Source organism: Anser brachyrhynchus (assembly GCF_964034855.1).
Source record: "Anser brachyrhynchus genome assembly, chromosome: 1".
Classification (NCBI taxonomy): Eukaryota; Metazoa; Chordata; class Aves; order Anseriformes; family Anatidae; genus Anser; species Anser brachyrhynchus.
Genome location: NC_137694.1, coordinates 210493731 through 210510386, shown reverse-complemented (window position 1 = coordinate 210510386; position 16656 = coordinate 210493731). Strand labels below are relative to the sequence as shown.

The 16656-nt window shown below is 48.9% G+C and overlaps 1 protein-coding gene across 1 annotated transcript in view; it reads left to right on the top strand.

The window, feature by feature from the left end:
- The first annotated feature begins 3688 nt into the window (after positions 1-3688).
- Positions 3689-16656, top strand: part of UVRAG (UV radiation resistance associated) — a 93963-nt gene continuing 80995 nt past the window's right edge. The window contains exon 1 of the mRNA XM_080599566.1: positions 3689-3942. Coding sequence (XP_080455692.1) covers positions 3862-3942 — 81 coding nt within the window. The 5' untranslated portion in view covers positions 3689-3861. The remainder of the gene's footprint in view (positions 3943-16656) is intronic.

Here is a 16656-nt window from a genome sequence, read left to right as displayed (position 1 = left end):
GTGTCTCCGGATTTCCAGATTAGGTTCTTTATCATGTTGAATGGTGATGTGAACTAGGCAAGGGCTGGACTTAACCTGTCAAAGCTGATGGAAATCAAATGTAAAATGAAAACCTTAGCCCTGGTATTCCCTAAAAAGACCTCAGTACTGCTGTGGGTATGGTATCATGTATAATTACCTTTTTTGTAATGTCCTTGTGAACAGGTCCTTGTCACAATAGGACAGGATAATAATAACAAATAAATGAATATAAAGTGTGAGATTTGCAATATGAGGCCAAAATCTTAACTAGCATGAGCTGGAAATCTGCAGGAAGCGTATTTTTTTTTTTTTGAGTTATATCAGTTCCACTGCTATGAAATGATTAATAAATTAACATGGGCTTTGCTGACTTAGGCTTATGTCTGAATTTTCCTCTGGGGGAAATTTTGCTCTTTAGTACCTGAATTAAGGGTTAGATCTCTCAGTGTATGTTAAGCAGCAAATTAAATGCAATCTTCATATACAGGTCATGAGAGTTGCTATGTTGAAGTAAGTCATGTTACTTTGCTAAACAAAATCTGTATTTCAAAGGAAGAGAATTCAGAGAATTTTCAATGAGAAATTCATTGAACTGAATAAAAATAGGAAAGCCCTGCTATTGCTCCACAGCATGGGAGTCTTTCTGCAGGTAATGCCTACTGTAGTGTAGCATGGACTTTGAATTCATGAAATCAGCATAAATTGGTCACAGTGTATTAGTTTACTGAGGACAGAAAGCACTTGAAGTTGCTTATATCCTACCACACTATTAATTTTTTTTTTTTTGCAGTGGTGGTGTTTCATTGTTTAGTGTTTCTCTGTAACCTGCAGGAGTGTCACAGCGGTTGGGTTTGTGCAGCGAGGCATTGAATTTCTGCTGCGAGTCCAATTGTTCGCGTCTGTATTAACTAAACCCTGAATAACTCCAGCTTATGACACCTATCATCTCAGGATTCACTGTTTTTTTTAAATCCTCTGATGTTTTTGGCAAACAAGAAGTGGCATGTTCATGCTGTTTCTATAAACCATTTTAGTGTTTTATCTCAGAAATAGATCTATTCCTACAACTCCGATCTTCTCAGATATTACACATAATTCTGAGCTGGGTTAGTTTTGCTGGAGGAAGCATATCTAAAGAATTTCTAAGTCATAAAGCATTACTAAGTCTCTGGATTTTACGGAAAATTTTGTTGTTCCAAATGTTTTTCACACTTCTGGAATAAAGACTGAAAAACAAAACAAAACCAAACGAGATTTCATTCTAGAAAGCAAGTTTCAATATTCCAGCATGAAGATAGAGTTCAAAAGCAAGGAGCACGCACATTGTAATGAACCAGAAACCAGTAGGTGAATAAAACTGATACAACAGGTCCAAAATTACTATGTTTAAACCTCCAGCTTGAGAACATGGCTTAGGAGTCAGAACGCTTGAAAGTAATGCACTTTACTATACCACATACTGAAACAGCAAGTTATTTTTTTTCACAAGAAGGAAAAAAAAGAAATTTCACCAGTTGCCAGAAGATTTTCCAAAAATACAGCACTGTTTGGAAATAATTCTTCTAATCAGAGACGGCAGCATCCAGAATTCAAACACAACTCCAGGCTCACAATGTCTGAAACTTAAGCTCGAGGTATCAAATTTATTGGGCACCCCCACACAGAATCACCCGATTCAGTTAAAGTTTTGAAAAAAGTCCCCACTCACATGTCACTGTGTGGTGAAACCACCCACACTAATCAAGGGACAGTCTGTCAGCTTTATTTTTCAGTCCTAAGAAGTATTTTGGGGAAAGGAGGGTGGAGGATGAAAGAGCATGACTTCTGCAAGGACGGCCATCCAGCTCCAGAAAACTTGACTTTCCACTCTATTTTTCCTTTTTAAAATTATTTTTAATATGTTCTCCACAAACTATCCAAGACTGAAATGCATGCTAAAGACAATATTGGTACAACTACATCAACACGGCATGAATATTGCACGACCACGAACGGTGGAGGTGCATGAAGACGTGGTGGCCTTCCACCGGAGGTCTTCCTGGTGAGGATGTCCGCACCAAGAACCGTGGCTGGAGGCCGCACGGGGCCGCGTGGAGGAGAGGACAGGAGTTTCCAGCGCTGCACGCTGTGCTCAGCCCTTCCAGAGCCTCCCAGCCTGGTGGGAACAGGCATTTCCAGTGCTGCTGCTGGGGCGGCAGGACAGGCGTTCCTGGTGGAGTGCTGCGATGACAGCTGGTTTGCTGCAGCCAGCCCGGGGTCCCGTCCCTGCAGCGATGGGGACGAGCATTTCCAGCGCGGCTGCCTACGCTGGGAAGGCGTTCCCAGCTCTGCAGGGCGCTGTGGGGACCAGTGGCCCCAGTGGGACGCGGGGACAGGACTGGCGCTCCCAGTGCTGCATGGTATGTGGACGTGGTATGGGGGTGGTGGGGATGGTCGTCCTGTCAGGGATGGAGGTTGCCCAAGTGGGATGGGATGGAGATGGGCAGCATGGAGAGGGCTGTGTCAGGCTTTCGCGTGTTGGTGTCAACGTTGACCTGATGTGGGGTGGGTTGGTGTGAGGTGGGGTGGGTCAATGTGGGGTGGGTTGGTGTGTTGTGGGTTGGGTCAATGTGATGTGGGGTGGTTTGGCACGGTGTGGGATGGGTTGATGTGATGTGGGGTGGTTTGGCATGGTGTGGGGTGGGTTGATGTGATGTGGGGTGGGGTGGCATGTTATGGGGTGAGCTGGCGTGATGTGGGGTGGGTTGGCCAACAGTTGGGTTGATTAGTGTGGGTTGGCCAACTGTTGGGTCGGTTAGTGTGATGTAGGGCAGCTTGGCGCGTTGTGGTGCATCTTGCTGTGATGTTCAGAGTACATGTGGGGTATGTTGGTGTCATATGGGACAGATTGGCACAACATGGGGTGGGCTGGTGTGCATGTAGGGCAGACTGGTGTGAGCACTGGAATGACATGCGGCGTGTTGGCATCCCGTGGGGTGGATCAGCCAGCTGTTGGGCTGGGCAGGACGATGTGGGGCAGGCTGGCGAGATGAAGGGCAGGTAGATACGATGTGGGGTGGGATGGCATGTTGTGGGACAGCTTGGGGTGGGCTAGCATCATGTGGGGCACGTTGGCATGACATGGTTGGTGCGTACATGGGGCAGGCTGGTGGGATACAGGGCATTTTGCTGGGATACTGGGTGAAGTGGTGGGATATGAGGTGGATTACTGGTGGAGCCAAGGGACCGTGCCCTTTGGGACTCAGCACCCGCCCTGTGGGGACGCCGGGCCCGTCCGCCCCTCAGCAGGCCCAGGCCTCTCCCCGTTGCCATGGCGACATCTCCCCCCTCCCTTCCCGCCCCCGCCCCCCGAGCAAAATATTTTCGTCCCCCCACGTGATATAAACAGCTCCCCACCACCACGTGACGCGGAGGGCCGAGCGGCGTCAATCAAAACCACGGCTCCTCCAATCCCCAGCTGCTCCTGCCGGCGTCGTCCCGCCTTCCGGAAGCCAGCGCGCCAATCAGCTCCGGGCTCCCTTTTCCAACGGTTTGACAGAGGCGGCCGGAGCGCGGAGCAGATTGACACAGCCCTCAACCTATAGCACCTCAACAACCCGCCCGTCCTCCCGCCTCCGTGAAGCGCCGACCAATGAGCGGGCGCGCGGCTCGCGAAGCCCCGCCCCTCGCCCCGCCCCCCGGCACTGCGGTAATATGGCTCCGTAGCGAGCGGCGCGGATCGGTGCCGCCGCCGCCATTAACCCCTTAGTGCCCGGCGGCGGCGCGGGGGGGGGCGGCTCGGGGGCGGCCCGCCGGGTCCATGCGCAGCCGGCGGCCGGCCGCTGCCCCGCCGCACCCAGGATGAGCTCGGCCGCCGGCCCCGCCGCCCTGCCCCCGGGCTCCGCCAGCCGGGCCTTGCATGTGGAGCTGCCCTCGCAGCAGGTACGGCCGGGACGGGCCGGGGGGAGGCGCGAAGGGGGGGGATCCGTGAGGGGTGGGGGTGCTCTGAGGTGAAGGGGGGGTGCTCTGAGGTAAAAATTGGGGCCCCCTGAGGTGAAAGGGAGGAGTCCCTGGGGTTTGGGGGCTTCCCTGAGGTGAGAGGGGGGTTTCCAGAGGTGAAGAGGGGGCTCTTCTGAGGTGTGGGGTGTTCTGAGGTGAAATGGGGGGGGGGGGGTCCCTGGGGTTTGGGGGTGTGTTGAGGTGAAGGGGGGGTTTCCTGAGGTGAAAGGGGGGAGTCCCTTGGGTTTGGGGGCTCCCCTGAGGTGAAAGGGGGTTTCCTGAGGTGAAAAAAAAGCTCCCCTGAGGTGTGGGGGTGTTTTGAGGTGAAATAGGGGGGTTCCTGGGATTTGGGGGGCTCCCTGAGGTGAAAGGGGGGCTCTCCTGAGGTCTGGGGTGCTCTGAGGTGAAAACAGGGAAGTCCCTGGGATTTGGGGGTCTGTTGAGGTGGAGGGGGGTGTTCCCTGAGGTGTGAGGGTGTTTTGAGGTGAAATGGGGGGCTCCTGGGAGTTGGGGGTGTGTTGAGGTGAAGAGGGAGCTCCATGGGTTACGGGGGTGACTTGAGGTGAAAAGGGGGGGGTCCCTGGGGTTTGGGGGGGTCTCTTGAGGTGAAGGCAGGGGTCCATGGCATGTGAGGGAGCCCTGAGGTGAAGGAAGGGGTTCTCCTGAGGTGAAAGGGGGGCTCTCCTGAGGTGTGGGGTGTTTTGAGGTGAAATGGGGGGTTCCCTGGGATTTGGGGGTGTGTTTAGGTGAAGAGGGGGCTCCATGGGGCATGGGGGAGCTCTGAGGTGAAGGGGGGCGTTCTCCTGGGATGTGGGGGTCTCTTGAGGTGAAGGGGGGGTTCCCTGAGGTGAAGAGGGGCTCCCCTAAGGTGTGGGGGTTTCTTGAGGTAAAGGGGGGGCTCCCTGGGGTGTGGGGGTGTCTCGGGGTGAAGGGGGTTCCCCTGAGTTGTGGGGGCGTCTTGGGACGTGGAGGTCCCTTGAGGTAAAAGGGGTCCCCATTAGGCGTGGGGGTCCCTTGAGGTAAAGAGGGGTCTCTCTGGGGTGTGGGGATCCCTTGAGGTGAAAATGGGATTCTCCCTTAGGTGCCGGGGTGCCTCGAGGTGAAGGGAGGGGTGGGAGGGCTGACTGCGGGGCGTATTCTGGAGAGGAGTGAGAAGTCCCCTCCCCAGCACATCCTTCCTTCGCCTAACTCTGTTTTTCCTGTTTGCTGATCCTCGGCTTTGGGTTTCCTGGGCAGCCGTCCCACTGAGCCGAGCGCTTTAATTTCGGACAGCGTTAGGAGGCGAGGTTAAGTGAGGTAGCCTAGGCTCTGCTCGAGGGTTTAGCAATCTGTATCGGCCTGTGCCCTTTCCCCTCCTCCGTGCTGTGCCTTTTGGTTCCAGTCAGCTTCGACAGCGGTGCTGGAGGGGGGGGGGGATAGTGACTTAGCATGCCTTTGCTTTTCTTCAGAAATTCTGTGCTAGGGAAGCGCGCCCTGGAAGTTTTGGTTCGCTGCCCCTGCGCCGTTGGCGGCGCGTGGTCTGAGCTGCTTCAGCTGGGTGCTTCCAGGTGTGAAAACGAAGCATTGCTAGAGGAAAAAAATCGATAGGTGGCGGCTGGAAATGAGGCCGTAACCGCTCCTGGGGTGAGACCGATTTACCAGGCCTTCACACAGGGGCAGAGGAAGGATGGAGATGGCTCGGCCGCAGGAGCAGCACGAGTACTGACCATGATTTGAGAGCAACTGCTTACTCTAAAACGCGGGCCTGTTCCGTGTTAACGAAGATAAACACAAGCTCTCTTTTGGATGAACTTTACAGGGTGCTGAGCGTCGTTCAGGGGATCAAGTACTGCCTTCTGCCTGCTAAATTTCTGGTTTTATTCTTTCCCAGGCTTGTGCAAGAACCGAGTGAACGCTGCAGGGAGAAGCCTTAGTATTAGTCACTGGAATTCATTTGTGAAAGTGAGACCAAAACAATCCTTTTATTTTTTTTTTTCCTCCTCTGGGAGTAGAAACTTTTGTAGGAGTTTGTAGGAACAGAAACTGAATCATCAATTAGAGGCTGTTCCAGTCAAGTAAATAGTTAGTTTGAGTTCTGTAGGATGCTCGTGGAGATGCTGCAGAGATGTTAATTGTAGCAAGCAGAAGCCTGCAACAGTCTGAAGTGTTGTTTTGCTGTGTGCTCTGCCTGTGTGTCTGTGTTTTGTACCAGGGCTTGCCATTGAATCAAGAAGCTCTGAAGCTGCCATCTCATATGCAGATAATACAGCGAAAGAGGATGATTTGTTACCTGAGCTTAGAAGTCTCTTACTGAACTGCAAAATACCTTCAAGGGGCTGTCTCCCTGCAGGTGTTTTACTGCAGAAACGAGAAATCGAGTGGAAAAGTCACTGCAGTTTAGTGCTCCACCTGAATAATGTAAAAAATGTGTCTGATCCGAGCGGGTGCTGCGTAACGCAAGGTAATGTTTGCTACCTGCTAGCACGGAACGTGACCCAGCGATTTGTTTCAGTAGGCAGCTTTCTGCAGAACACCTGGTGCTGCATTTTTGGAGTATAGGGATGAATGTGAGGTGGTCGAGGTCATGGTTATAAATCTCTCTAAAGAGTAAATTCTCAAACTTGTGAACTTGAGGTGAGTGCTTTTAATGACCGAGGGTGTGATTTCAGTTTAGATTTAATATTACCCGTGAAATTCACGTTGATTAGAGGCAGGATGACCTGGCTTAAGAGTGCATTTTGCTTTTTTCTACCTTTTAAATGGGGGAAATAGATGGTGGAGCTGTAAAGAAATGCATCTGGTTAAGCATAATTCCAATTTGTGTCCTTAATTGTTCCACGATGTCCTCTTTTTTTCTCCTCCTGGAAGAGCGAGTCTAGCAACTGAAAAAGAGTCTTGAAACAACTGCACTTGAAAGCAGAAATTCTTTAGCGTTATCTCTTCCTGGCTGCTTGATGCAAGAAAGCCAGGAGCATCGTGATAACTCCTTACGTGTTTGTAAAAGCTTAGAAGAAACTTTTCAGTCCTGTCTTTATAAGCAGTTCAAAGGAATGGGGGGGACTCAGACCTTTCGGATTTACAATCTAGGTGGAAGAACTTGGACAAAAAATGCAGTCTTTATCGTAGAGTGGCCGGTCACGCTGCAGTCAAATGATCTGTTGGATGTTACTGTGTTAATTGCTGACCAAAACAGATACCATGTGTGGCTGGCTAGCGGCAGGAGCTTGCTAGAGCGGTCTGCGTGGACTTCAGCACCAGTGCTTCCAGCACTTAAATTTCTCCTTCATGCTGAAACCGATAAACTTTTGCTATTGATTCCAGCTTCGCTACTTTATTGTGAACAAGGTGAATTACGATGGGGGGAGGCAAACAAAAGCCAGTGTGGATTTCAGGGTAACAGGTGAGCGCCAAGTCAGACGTGCAGCAGCTTACTGCCTCTCTGCCTGGGATGAAACGTCACTTCTGAAGTGATGCTTCACAGCTCATCCCCGAGCAGTTTCACTCTGCACCAGCCGCAAGGGGGAAAAAAAAAGAAAAAACTCATCAGCTGCTTGACTATCAGCCAGCTACGAGGTAAAAAGTTTGGGCTGCTCCTGTCGTGAAGTTCCCAGGTCTGACTGAGCAGCCATAAGAGGCTTTCTTCTGGAAATCATCTGTGAATTACTTCCAAATTATTGGAGAAAATGACATGTGATGCTTAGACTGTACATAAGGCATTTTGTACCTGTAATGGGACCAAGTAGCGCTTCCATCTCTAGTAGCGAGATCTGCTTCTTTCCCAGCGAGTTGTTCAGCTCTTGGACCCCTATTATTGATAACTTCTTGCAGAAAAGAGTTCTGCTCTCTGGGTAATGGACAGGGAAAAAAAGCCAGCTGTTGTAGATACTAAGGGATGCACTAGGAGCTGTATTCTGAGTTAATTTTCTTCTGACAGAGTTTTTAATTCCAGCTTAGTGCTGGAAAACTGTGTTTCAGTGTGCCCTGTTGTGCTTATGTCCTAGGTGGGTTTCAAAGGTGAGTGACTCAAACGCTTTGGATGTGTTGCACAGGAGGGTGGGTTTGGGGGAGCTGGAAGTGCTGCAGTGAACGTGGACGCGGTGGTAAGAAGGGAAAGGGTGAGCTGTGTCACTGCGCGTAGCCATGAACGTTGTCAGGGCAAAATCGGGTGACCCAGCATCTTCTGTGCCTTTTAGGTCGTAGCCATCTTCTGTCAGGCGATGAAAGTTTCTGTGCAATGGAGCAGCAAAGAGTTTTCAGCCCCAAAGGTCAGAAGCAGGTGTTCAGGCAGAGCAAACGTTTAGTGAAACTTCACAGGGACGTTCTGTAGCCTTCACTCACTTTCAGACTGGGATTCATAAAGAACCAGTTGGAATTTGATGTTTTTTTTAAGAGTCCAAGAGCAGTGCTTGGTAAATATAACTCTGGTGGCTTCAGTACCAGCTTAACTCTGGGAGCAGCCTAGCTCGCATTGCATGGGCAGAGGGTAGAGATGGGGCCTGGACTGGTTCCTTGTGGAGCCTCGCATGGCTCACTTGCTCTCTGAGCTCCAGCAAAGCGCAGAGCATCACCTTTGTTTATACCCAGTGCTGATAAGGACTTGTCAGACTAGATGTGGGCCAGTTTCACGGAAGGCATGTTGGGTATTTCCAGTAGTTGGGTAAAACCATCGTGTGGCCAGGTTGTATTTTCTATTATCCCAGCATTGCTCAAGCAATTGGTTATCCCTGTCCTAAACATTCTTGGCAGGGAAAAGTCCCTTGCTTTGACTACCGAAGATGAAAACCAGATTGAGGAATCGAAAAACTTCAGTCAGCCAAACAAGGCTCTGTAGCAAATACCTAGTGGTAGGAAGGAAGTCCCCCAGAAATCTTCGAGTGTGAAACCACACCGTAAGATTTCTCTTCCATAACTTGCCTGGGATGGAAAGGGATTGAACTTGGACTGTGAAGGTTCTTTTGGGGTTTATATTCTTTCTTCGTGGTTCTTACTGTAAAGAAGTGGGTAGTTGTACAAGAAACTTCCCGTTGAGCTACATTTGAGTAATGTATGCTAAACATCGAGGAGTCTTGGAGCTTTTGGAGTCTCTAGCAGTTGGGTGAGCTTGACGTAAATACCTCAGAAACGTGTTACTGAGCTGTGTGAAGCCAGGACACAAGGGAATGGAAGTCACAAGCAAAGTGAACTGTAAAGGAAGAGGTGGAAAGAACTTTCCAGGAACACAAGTAGGTCTTGACTGAAAGCATTTCTGGCTTTTGATAGTAAATCCCAGCTTATTTTTAGCAGTCGGAAGCGACGATCCAGGGTAATTAAATACCTCAGGTACGTACATGCTTTTGATACTTGAAGCGATCAAAGCGAGTTGAGGTAAAGCAACATGAGGTAAATTAGAACGAGCTGAAAATTTCCAAATTACTTTCTTTAAAGATGCACGCAGCTCATAAATAATGTGGGCACCGTGGCATAGACGGGTGATTGAAGGTGTTGGCAGCTGAGTTTGCGAGGCGTTGTGTGTGGGAGAAGTGAAGAAACCTGCTCTTTGGGCCTGTGGCTGCACACGTACCAGCTCTGCAGCGAAAACAGTATGCAAAAAGCATCTCTTCTGGAGGCTGCTTTATGTAGCTATTGTTACATATTCCAGTGAGTAATACGAAAACAAATCTGACTCTTAAATATTTGACTTCCTCTTTCCTACGAAGTGTACTGGGGGAAATCTGAAAGGCAGATGGAAAGTGGTGCATTTGAATGCTGCTTTCACTTCTCTCTGACACACGTGGTCTTCAAACGTGGAGCGGGGAGGGAAGAAACCCTCCAGTAAAACACCAACGTGGGAGCGCTGACCTAGTGATCACACACGCTGCTTTCTCCAGCTGCATCAAGGTCTAGCACTTGGCAGAGACAGATGCCAGTTAGGAGGAAGTAGCTACTGTGAAACTGGAACTGTAGCCCTAAAGTTGTGGTTAATCTGGGGTAGGTCTGCCTGTTAATCTGGGGTTAGATTTTTTGCTTTGTATAATGTACTTTTTTCCCCCCCTTAGGAATGCGAGTGTGTTTTGTAGACTGATCTCTAAATATGATCTGTAGGAGACTGCTCTGTCAGCTGTAGTAAATCAGATTTGATGCTTTATTTAGGAGATATGGAGGGGGGGAGCTGTCAGAAAATATTCTTAACTGGGTGAAGGAAAGGTCTTGATAGTTGATAAAGACTCACTCCATATTTATAAAGAGAGGCTTACTGCTCTGCCCTCGGTTTGTCATCCTCTAAGATCATAAACATTAATAAGCTTCAGGTTATTATTAATCAGCACGTGCTGTTCCTTGTGTAACGTGTTGCATGCCTGAAATTAGGCGGTTCTTTAGGGTCAGACAGGCCTTTGCTTTGGTTTTGTTGATGCTCGACTCCATCAGGCAGTGTGTAATTTTTGGGTCATCCTGAGCATCGTGTTCTCCTCTGGAATACCCGGCTCGTTCCCGCAGCTCCCGTGGGCGAATGCTGTGCTGCCTGAGGTGAGGTTAAAGGCTTGAGATTTCTCCAAACTATTACAGAGCATCGTTAGGGAGGTGAGGCTTGTGCCTCTTCTCTCTGCTACCCCGTGGTAGGGTTCCCTTCTTGCATCAAAGAAGCAGTTCTGGGTTTGGTTTCTCCTCTTGCGACGGAGTAAATATTTATTTAGGCAAACTCCAATAAGGAGCAGCGGTCTTTTTAGCTGCTGCTTAAAGGTATTTGTTTAAGATGGGAGTATTGTATGCGTGTAATCCCTTGTTATTTGTACCTTAAATAAGCACCTAGCAAGAGGGACTTTGTCTGGCCAGTGGGGTCAGTGCCTGTAGGATTTCTCAGCCTCAGTTCAGAGCAATGTTTTCTTGCACACCGGGAGTTCTTGCTCTTTGGAGTTGGGTTGTTTGCCAGCTTGCTTGGGCTGTTGCTGTTGTGGTGACCACAACCAAACACAGCTGTTGAAATAATACAGAGACGGAGCTTGATTTGCCTAAGCCTCCGCGTGGCCTTAGGATTTTGGTATCGAATCCTTCCCGTTAACGTTACATTTAAGTGAGTTGTGTGTTTTTTGTCGCACCTAACCATCCTCTTTGTATCCTGAGGCTGAACAGCCATGCCTTCTGTCCCTGTCCCTACCTCACCTTTTAAATAAGAGGCTCTTTCTGCAGCGACGAGCACGGATTGATTTGGGACGTGGGAAGAAGGATGAAGATGCAGAGGACCCATGAAGAGTGTGAACAGTGAGCCTGCACTGCGTTTCCGTCTTGTACTTGGTTGTCTCCTTGGTTCTGAGCTCTAGGAAAGTGACGTGGATTTTCTGCGTGAGATAATGGTGTACAAAAAGGAAGCTTCTTTCTCCTGCATGGCCGCTGGCTGCTCACCCCCTCGCTCTGAGGTAGAACTTGGTTTCTGAGGTGCTCCCCAGGGTAAAGTCATTAAATAGTGAGGAAAGGTCTTTGTAGTCCTCTCTGGGAGAGAGGATGCAGGGGAGAAAGGACCAGAGGGCTTAGTTTCTTTGAAAAGTAATACGTAGCCATTCTGCAGTTAGCTCCCCTGATTGTTTTCTGATACTGCCGTTGCTGTTTTAATTGCCATTAGAGGCGTAGGTTGTGCCACAGACTGCCATGTTTTGCTGAGATCGTGAAGGGCTCCTTTGCTTTCCAAGAACAATTTTTCTCCATCTGTGTCTACATATGCCGTGTCAAATACAGAGCCTTATTTCCTTATCCTTCCTCCTTTGTGTTCTCCGTGAATCAGCAGGGGAAGACTCTTTTGGACAGCATCTTTAATGTGCTGACCGCTCGTGTTGAGCTTCCCAGCGCAGGGACAGGAGGAGCTGTTGCAGAGGTGGGTGAGTGGAAACCAGTGAGTCTCAGCACGCTCAAATGAGAGTTTCAGGGGTTTCAGACCCTTCAAAAGTCTTTCAGATGCCTGTAAGTGGTTTAAAAAGAAAAAAAAAAAGGAAGCACCTTCATTTAAGGAACTGTAAACCAGAATCCACAATTAAACAGCTGTGAAAATGTTGAGCCCATGATGAAAGTAGTCTTGTCTTGTGCTTATTTAGTTTAGGTAAATAGCACTGCACAGAGCCAGCGCGTCTCGTTCCTTCCATCACATCTTGAGGAATGTGAGAGAAGAGTTGTCTGTATGCGCGTTGTATCTTCACAGGAAAAATGCAGCTACAGTCCTACAGTGTCTTTGAACTGGTGCGGGCCTCGGGTGTTACTCATACAAGTATAAAAGGCGGTTGCCGGAAGGAAATTAAGTGTTTAAAAAGGCAAAGAAGTTACTAAACCGCTGTTGGATCCCATCGTTTGTCACAAGGAGACTGAGATACGAAGGGGGTGCAATTACAGGGAGATCAGCAAATGGCTTGCTGACCTATGATGGTTGTGTGAGCGCCTCGCTGCCTCCAAGTGCATCCCGGAATGACATTTAAAATAGAATTCCCCAAATTCCTTATGGTTTGGCCTACAGAACTGAATAGCAAACGCTTCTGCTTTGCTTCTGAAATAGACCCGAAGTCGTGTTTGATTCTCTTGACTCAGAGCTGTCAGAAGATGAACTGTGGAAAGTGAATGTTTCATTGCGAAACTCCGCAAATCTTCCCAGCAAGTGTGCAAATCAGAAGACAACTTCTTGTTGTTCCTCGAGTACCGTAAGCAGGGGTTTTAAGTAGCCATGCAGCTGAAATGCTTTGCTCTTGAAGGCTTTGCCTACTGCAGCAAGCTAGGCCAGCCCTTCTGGGAGGCCTGAAAATTTAAGGCAGGCTGAAAATTTATCTAAAATTGAATGCTGTATGAATTCGTGTCTACCATTTGTCTGCCGAGTGCTCAGGTCACACGGCTGCTGCTCAATATTCACACTGGTACACATAAGTGAAAGCAGGTAGATGGTGAAAATCTGGGGAATCAGAATGTTGTAATATCAAGGTGCTGTGATGACAAATAATGCTCATGTTGGCTAAATACAGTTCATGTTTTGATAAACTTTTTATAACTCAAGCTTTTGTGCTTTAAAGGAAACAAAAAAAATGACTGCTGAGAGCCACGCAAGTGTTCAGACCCACACAGCTGATCTGAAAAGCTCAGTTCTGTTGAGTTTGAAATAATGAGATTTGCTGCAGTGACATTTCTGTTACGAACTAATCTTTGCACCCTGGTTTAATGCTAAAATAGCTGGAAGGATTTTGCTTAAATTCTTCCAGAGTCACTGCGGGTCATCAAGCATGCGAGCTAGGAAACTCTTAAGAAAGCCAGGGGAAACGGGAATGTGTAGCAGCTTGTGCAGAGGTCAGGCTTGATCCTGGCCTGGAAAGAATTCACGGAATATTTCTTTTAAAGAAAGGCAACAGTCTGAAAACCGGAGAGAGTGTCTAAAGGCAAAGACTACGTCTTGGTGTTTGAGTTAAAAATTCTTACAGGTAGGGCACCCTGTTTGTGGCTAAATAAGCAGAATTGGTGCTGAAGCTGTAGCCCCTGTTGAAAGTCTTTTATAATATAACTTCTGGAGAAAAATGGATCGCTTTTCAGGTAAGCAGGCCGCTGGGAGAACCCCTAGTGCTGAGTTGCTTTTGGCAACGCTGTGCTCCTTAAGTCATTTCTGTAAGTTTAGGCTTTGCTTGTTCAGGATGGTTTCCAGCCTTGTCCCACTCGTTTCACCCCTGTGTGTTTACACTGTGTGGGAAGGCAAGGTTGTGCCCCCTCGTCCTCCCCCATCTACTGGCTCTTTCTTGAATAAGAGAGGCTAAATTGAGCTTGTACGATGCCTTGCCTGTGATATTGGGTTATGTGGGGTGTCACCGGGAATTATTTGATAGCATCAAGATGGAGGGGCCCTGAGGATGTCTTTTATAAACCCATGGCTGGATTGGAAAAATTCTTCCTGGCCAAATTTAAACTTCCTTCAGGACGATGTGTTCACATTTACTGGGTCCCTTAACAGTCAGACTGTTCCAACAACTTGTGAATCCTGCTCAGGAGCATGGGTGCAGCAGGATGCTGACATCCCTTTAACATCTGGAGGAGTTTGCAGCTGTTGCTGCAAGGACTGGAACCTGCTGCAAGGGCAGGAACTGGTGAGCAGGTTTGCTGAAAGAGTCGATGTGAGAGAGGGCAGTAGGAGGGAGGTGAGGGATAAAGACCAGCAAAGCCTCCCCCTTTTCCCAGCAGCTCATCCCAGTGCTAATAAAAACGGTAGGCTTCGTGTGAGGAAGAATGGGCTTTGCTGTTGCTCAAATTTATCATCTGAGCTTCCCAGTTCGTGGCTGGTGGCGTGGTAGGTCAGCAGCAGAGATAGCAAACTGTCTGACTGCATTCTCATCCAGCCCGGATAGAGTTGTGTTTTCTTCTGGGGTCGCTGGATTCTTGCGAGAGAATAATAAAGTGGCGCGGACAGGACAGGAGTCGGAACTCTGCGTTCTTGTTTTTGCTACCCATTGTGTGACCTTGAACAAATAATTATGAAATGCCAGGAATGCTTGAGGCGGTTATAGGTAGTCACTGCTCCGTGAGCAGCTGAGTTCAGGCTACAGCAGCGCACAGCCCCTCTGTCTTTTGACTCTGTCCCTCTTCTCTGCTGCCTTCTCCCCCATTTCTGCAGGGATTTAGTTCATGGTACTGGATTGTTAGACATATTCGCTTGTCTTTTTGTTGGATTAGCCTTATTGTTTCAGCTCCTCAAGCCCAAAGGGAAGCAGAGCGTGGTGTCTGGATCACTTGAAGCTGCTGAATTTTTAAAAAAAAAAAAGTTATCCTTCCTCTCCTCCCGCCCGCTGTTCACCGCTTTTGTGGTGGTTACATCTGTGGTGAGCTGAATTGGAGGAACCTGCTCCAGTTTAAAACTAACTCTTTTTTTGCTCATTTTACCTTGGCTGTGTTCTCTGACCCTCACCATGAAACGGCACAAACCCACAAGAAAACGCTGAGGGATGGGGGACAAACAGCTGGATGTTTGGGGTGGTCTTTTAGGTGCTTAAAGATCGTGGTATCTGTGTGTGGAGGGAAGTGAAGCAATAAAGGACTGGGTGTTTTCAGGCCTTTAAAGCTCGGAAGACTTGGTAGGCTGAAGAATTGTGGGATTATCTGGTAAAAAAGCAGAGTATTAACGAGGATGTTGGTCAAAATGCTTTATTCTGTAGCAGCCTGACTTGTTTATGGCCTGCGGTAAATCTGGAAGGATTCCCGGAAGGTCGCTGAATGGGAACAGCAGATACATTAAACAGCTGATAATAGTTCTTCAGAATGATGAAAACGGAGTGCTTTCCTTAAATAAAGAGAGACCCCTGACTTTTGAGAGGATGGAAAAGTGCATGGAAAGTCCCGCTTTGTAGCAGCTCTGGAGGCTGCTTTTGAACTGTAGGAAGCCACATCTGTGGCTCAGCGAAGGGGAGAGGTGAAACCTGATGGCAGGTCTGCTCTTGGGATTTTTTGACAGCTTTCCTGAGCAGCCCCTCTATGTATCTTTGGGATATCACAAGCTACAAGCATGCAGCTATGTTTACCTCTAACAATGTAAAAGATCCTGGTCTGTATCTTTTATTTTCTAAGGGATCATGAGTTTCTTACTGGTTTGTGTTCACTTACTTTCAAGGTAGGAGGAAGAACTAATTTCTTTTGTGTAGGTTAAAGAAACTGGAGACCAGTGGTGAGTGGTGCTCCTCAGGGGTCGGTATTGGGACCGGTGCCGTTTAACATCTTTGGTGGTGACATGGACAGCGGGATCGAGTGCACCCACAGCAGGTTTGCTGATGACACGATGCTCAGGGGCTGGAGCAGCTCTGCTGTGGGGCCAGGCTGAGAGAGCTGGGGGTGGTGGGCCTGGGGAAGAGAAGGCCCCGGGGAGAGCTGCCAGCGGCCTGCCAGGGCCTGCAGGGGGGGCAGGGAAGCTGGGGAGGGACTCTTTGTCAGGGCTGGGGGGACAGGACGAGGGGCACCGGCTGGAGCCTGGCAGGGGGGAGGCTCAGGGGAGGCGTTGGGAAGAAATTCTTCCCTCTGAGGGCGCTGAGGCCCTGGCCCAGGCTGCCCAGAGGAGCTGGGGGTGCCCAAGGCCAGGCTGGGTGGGGCTGGGGACAGCCTGAGGTCGGGGGACGTGTCCCTGTTCATGGTAAGGGGGTGGAATTAGGTGGGCTTTAGGGTCCCTTCCAACCCCAAACCTTTCTGTGGCTCTGTGAATGTAGAGATGCTACGTAGCAGCTGCTTCTGCTCAATTACAACTCCGACTAGCAGTTAAATCAAATGATAATAAGGCCTACCGTGCAATTTCACTGCTTCATTAACTTTCTTGTGAAGTTCAATGGCAAGGACAACTGTGGCAATCAAAATAACTTGCATGTTACAAACCCTAAAATCAGCTGTTAGACCTGCTCTACCACCGCACCGAGCAGGGATCCAGACTCGCCGTCACCGAGGCTGCGCGTGCCAAATCCAGAGCTGCTGGAGAAGTTAAATTTCCTTTCTAATGCTGTCACTTCTGCCTGTCAGAGCTTAGCTAAATCAGGGCTCTGCTGAAAAATAATATTTTTGCAGAAAGAGATCTTATTAAGATGCCTCGCGTGGTGTCTGAGATCTTCGGTGCTGTGTTGCTGATAGACTGTGAACTGTTTGAGGAGCTCGTGGCGAGAATTATCTGTCCTTATCTGCATATTTTGCTTATCTTATTTTAAGAAAGCAAATCCTGAGCAA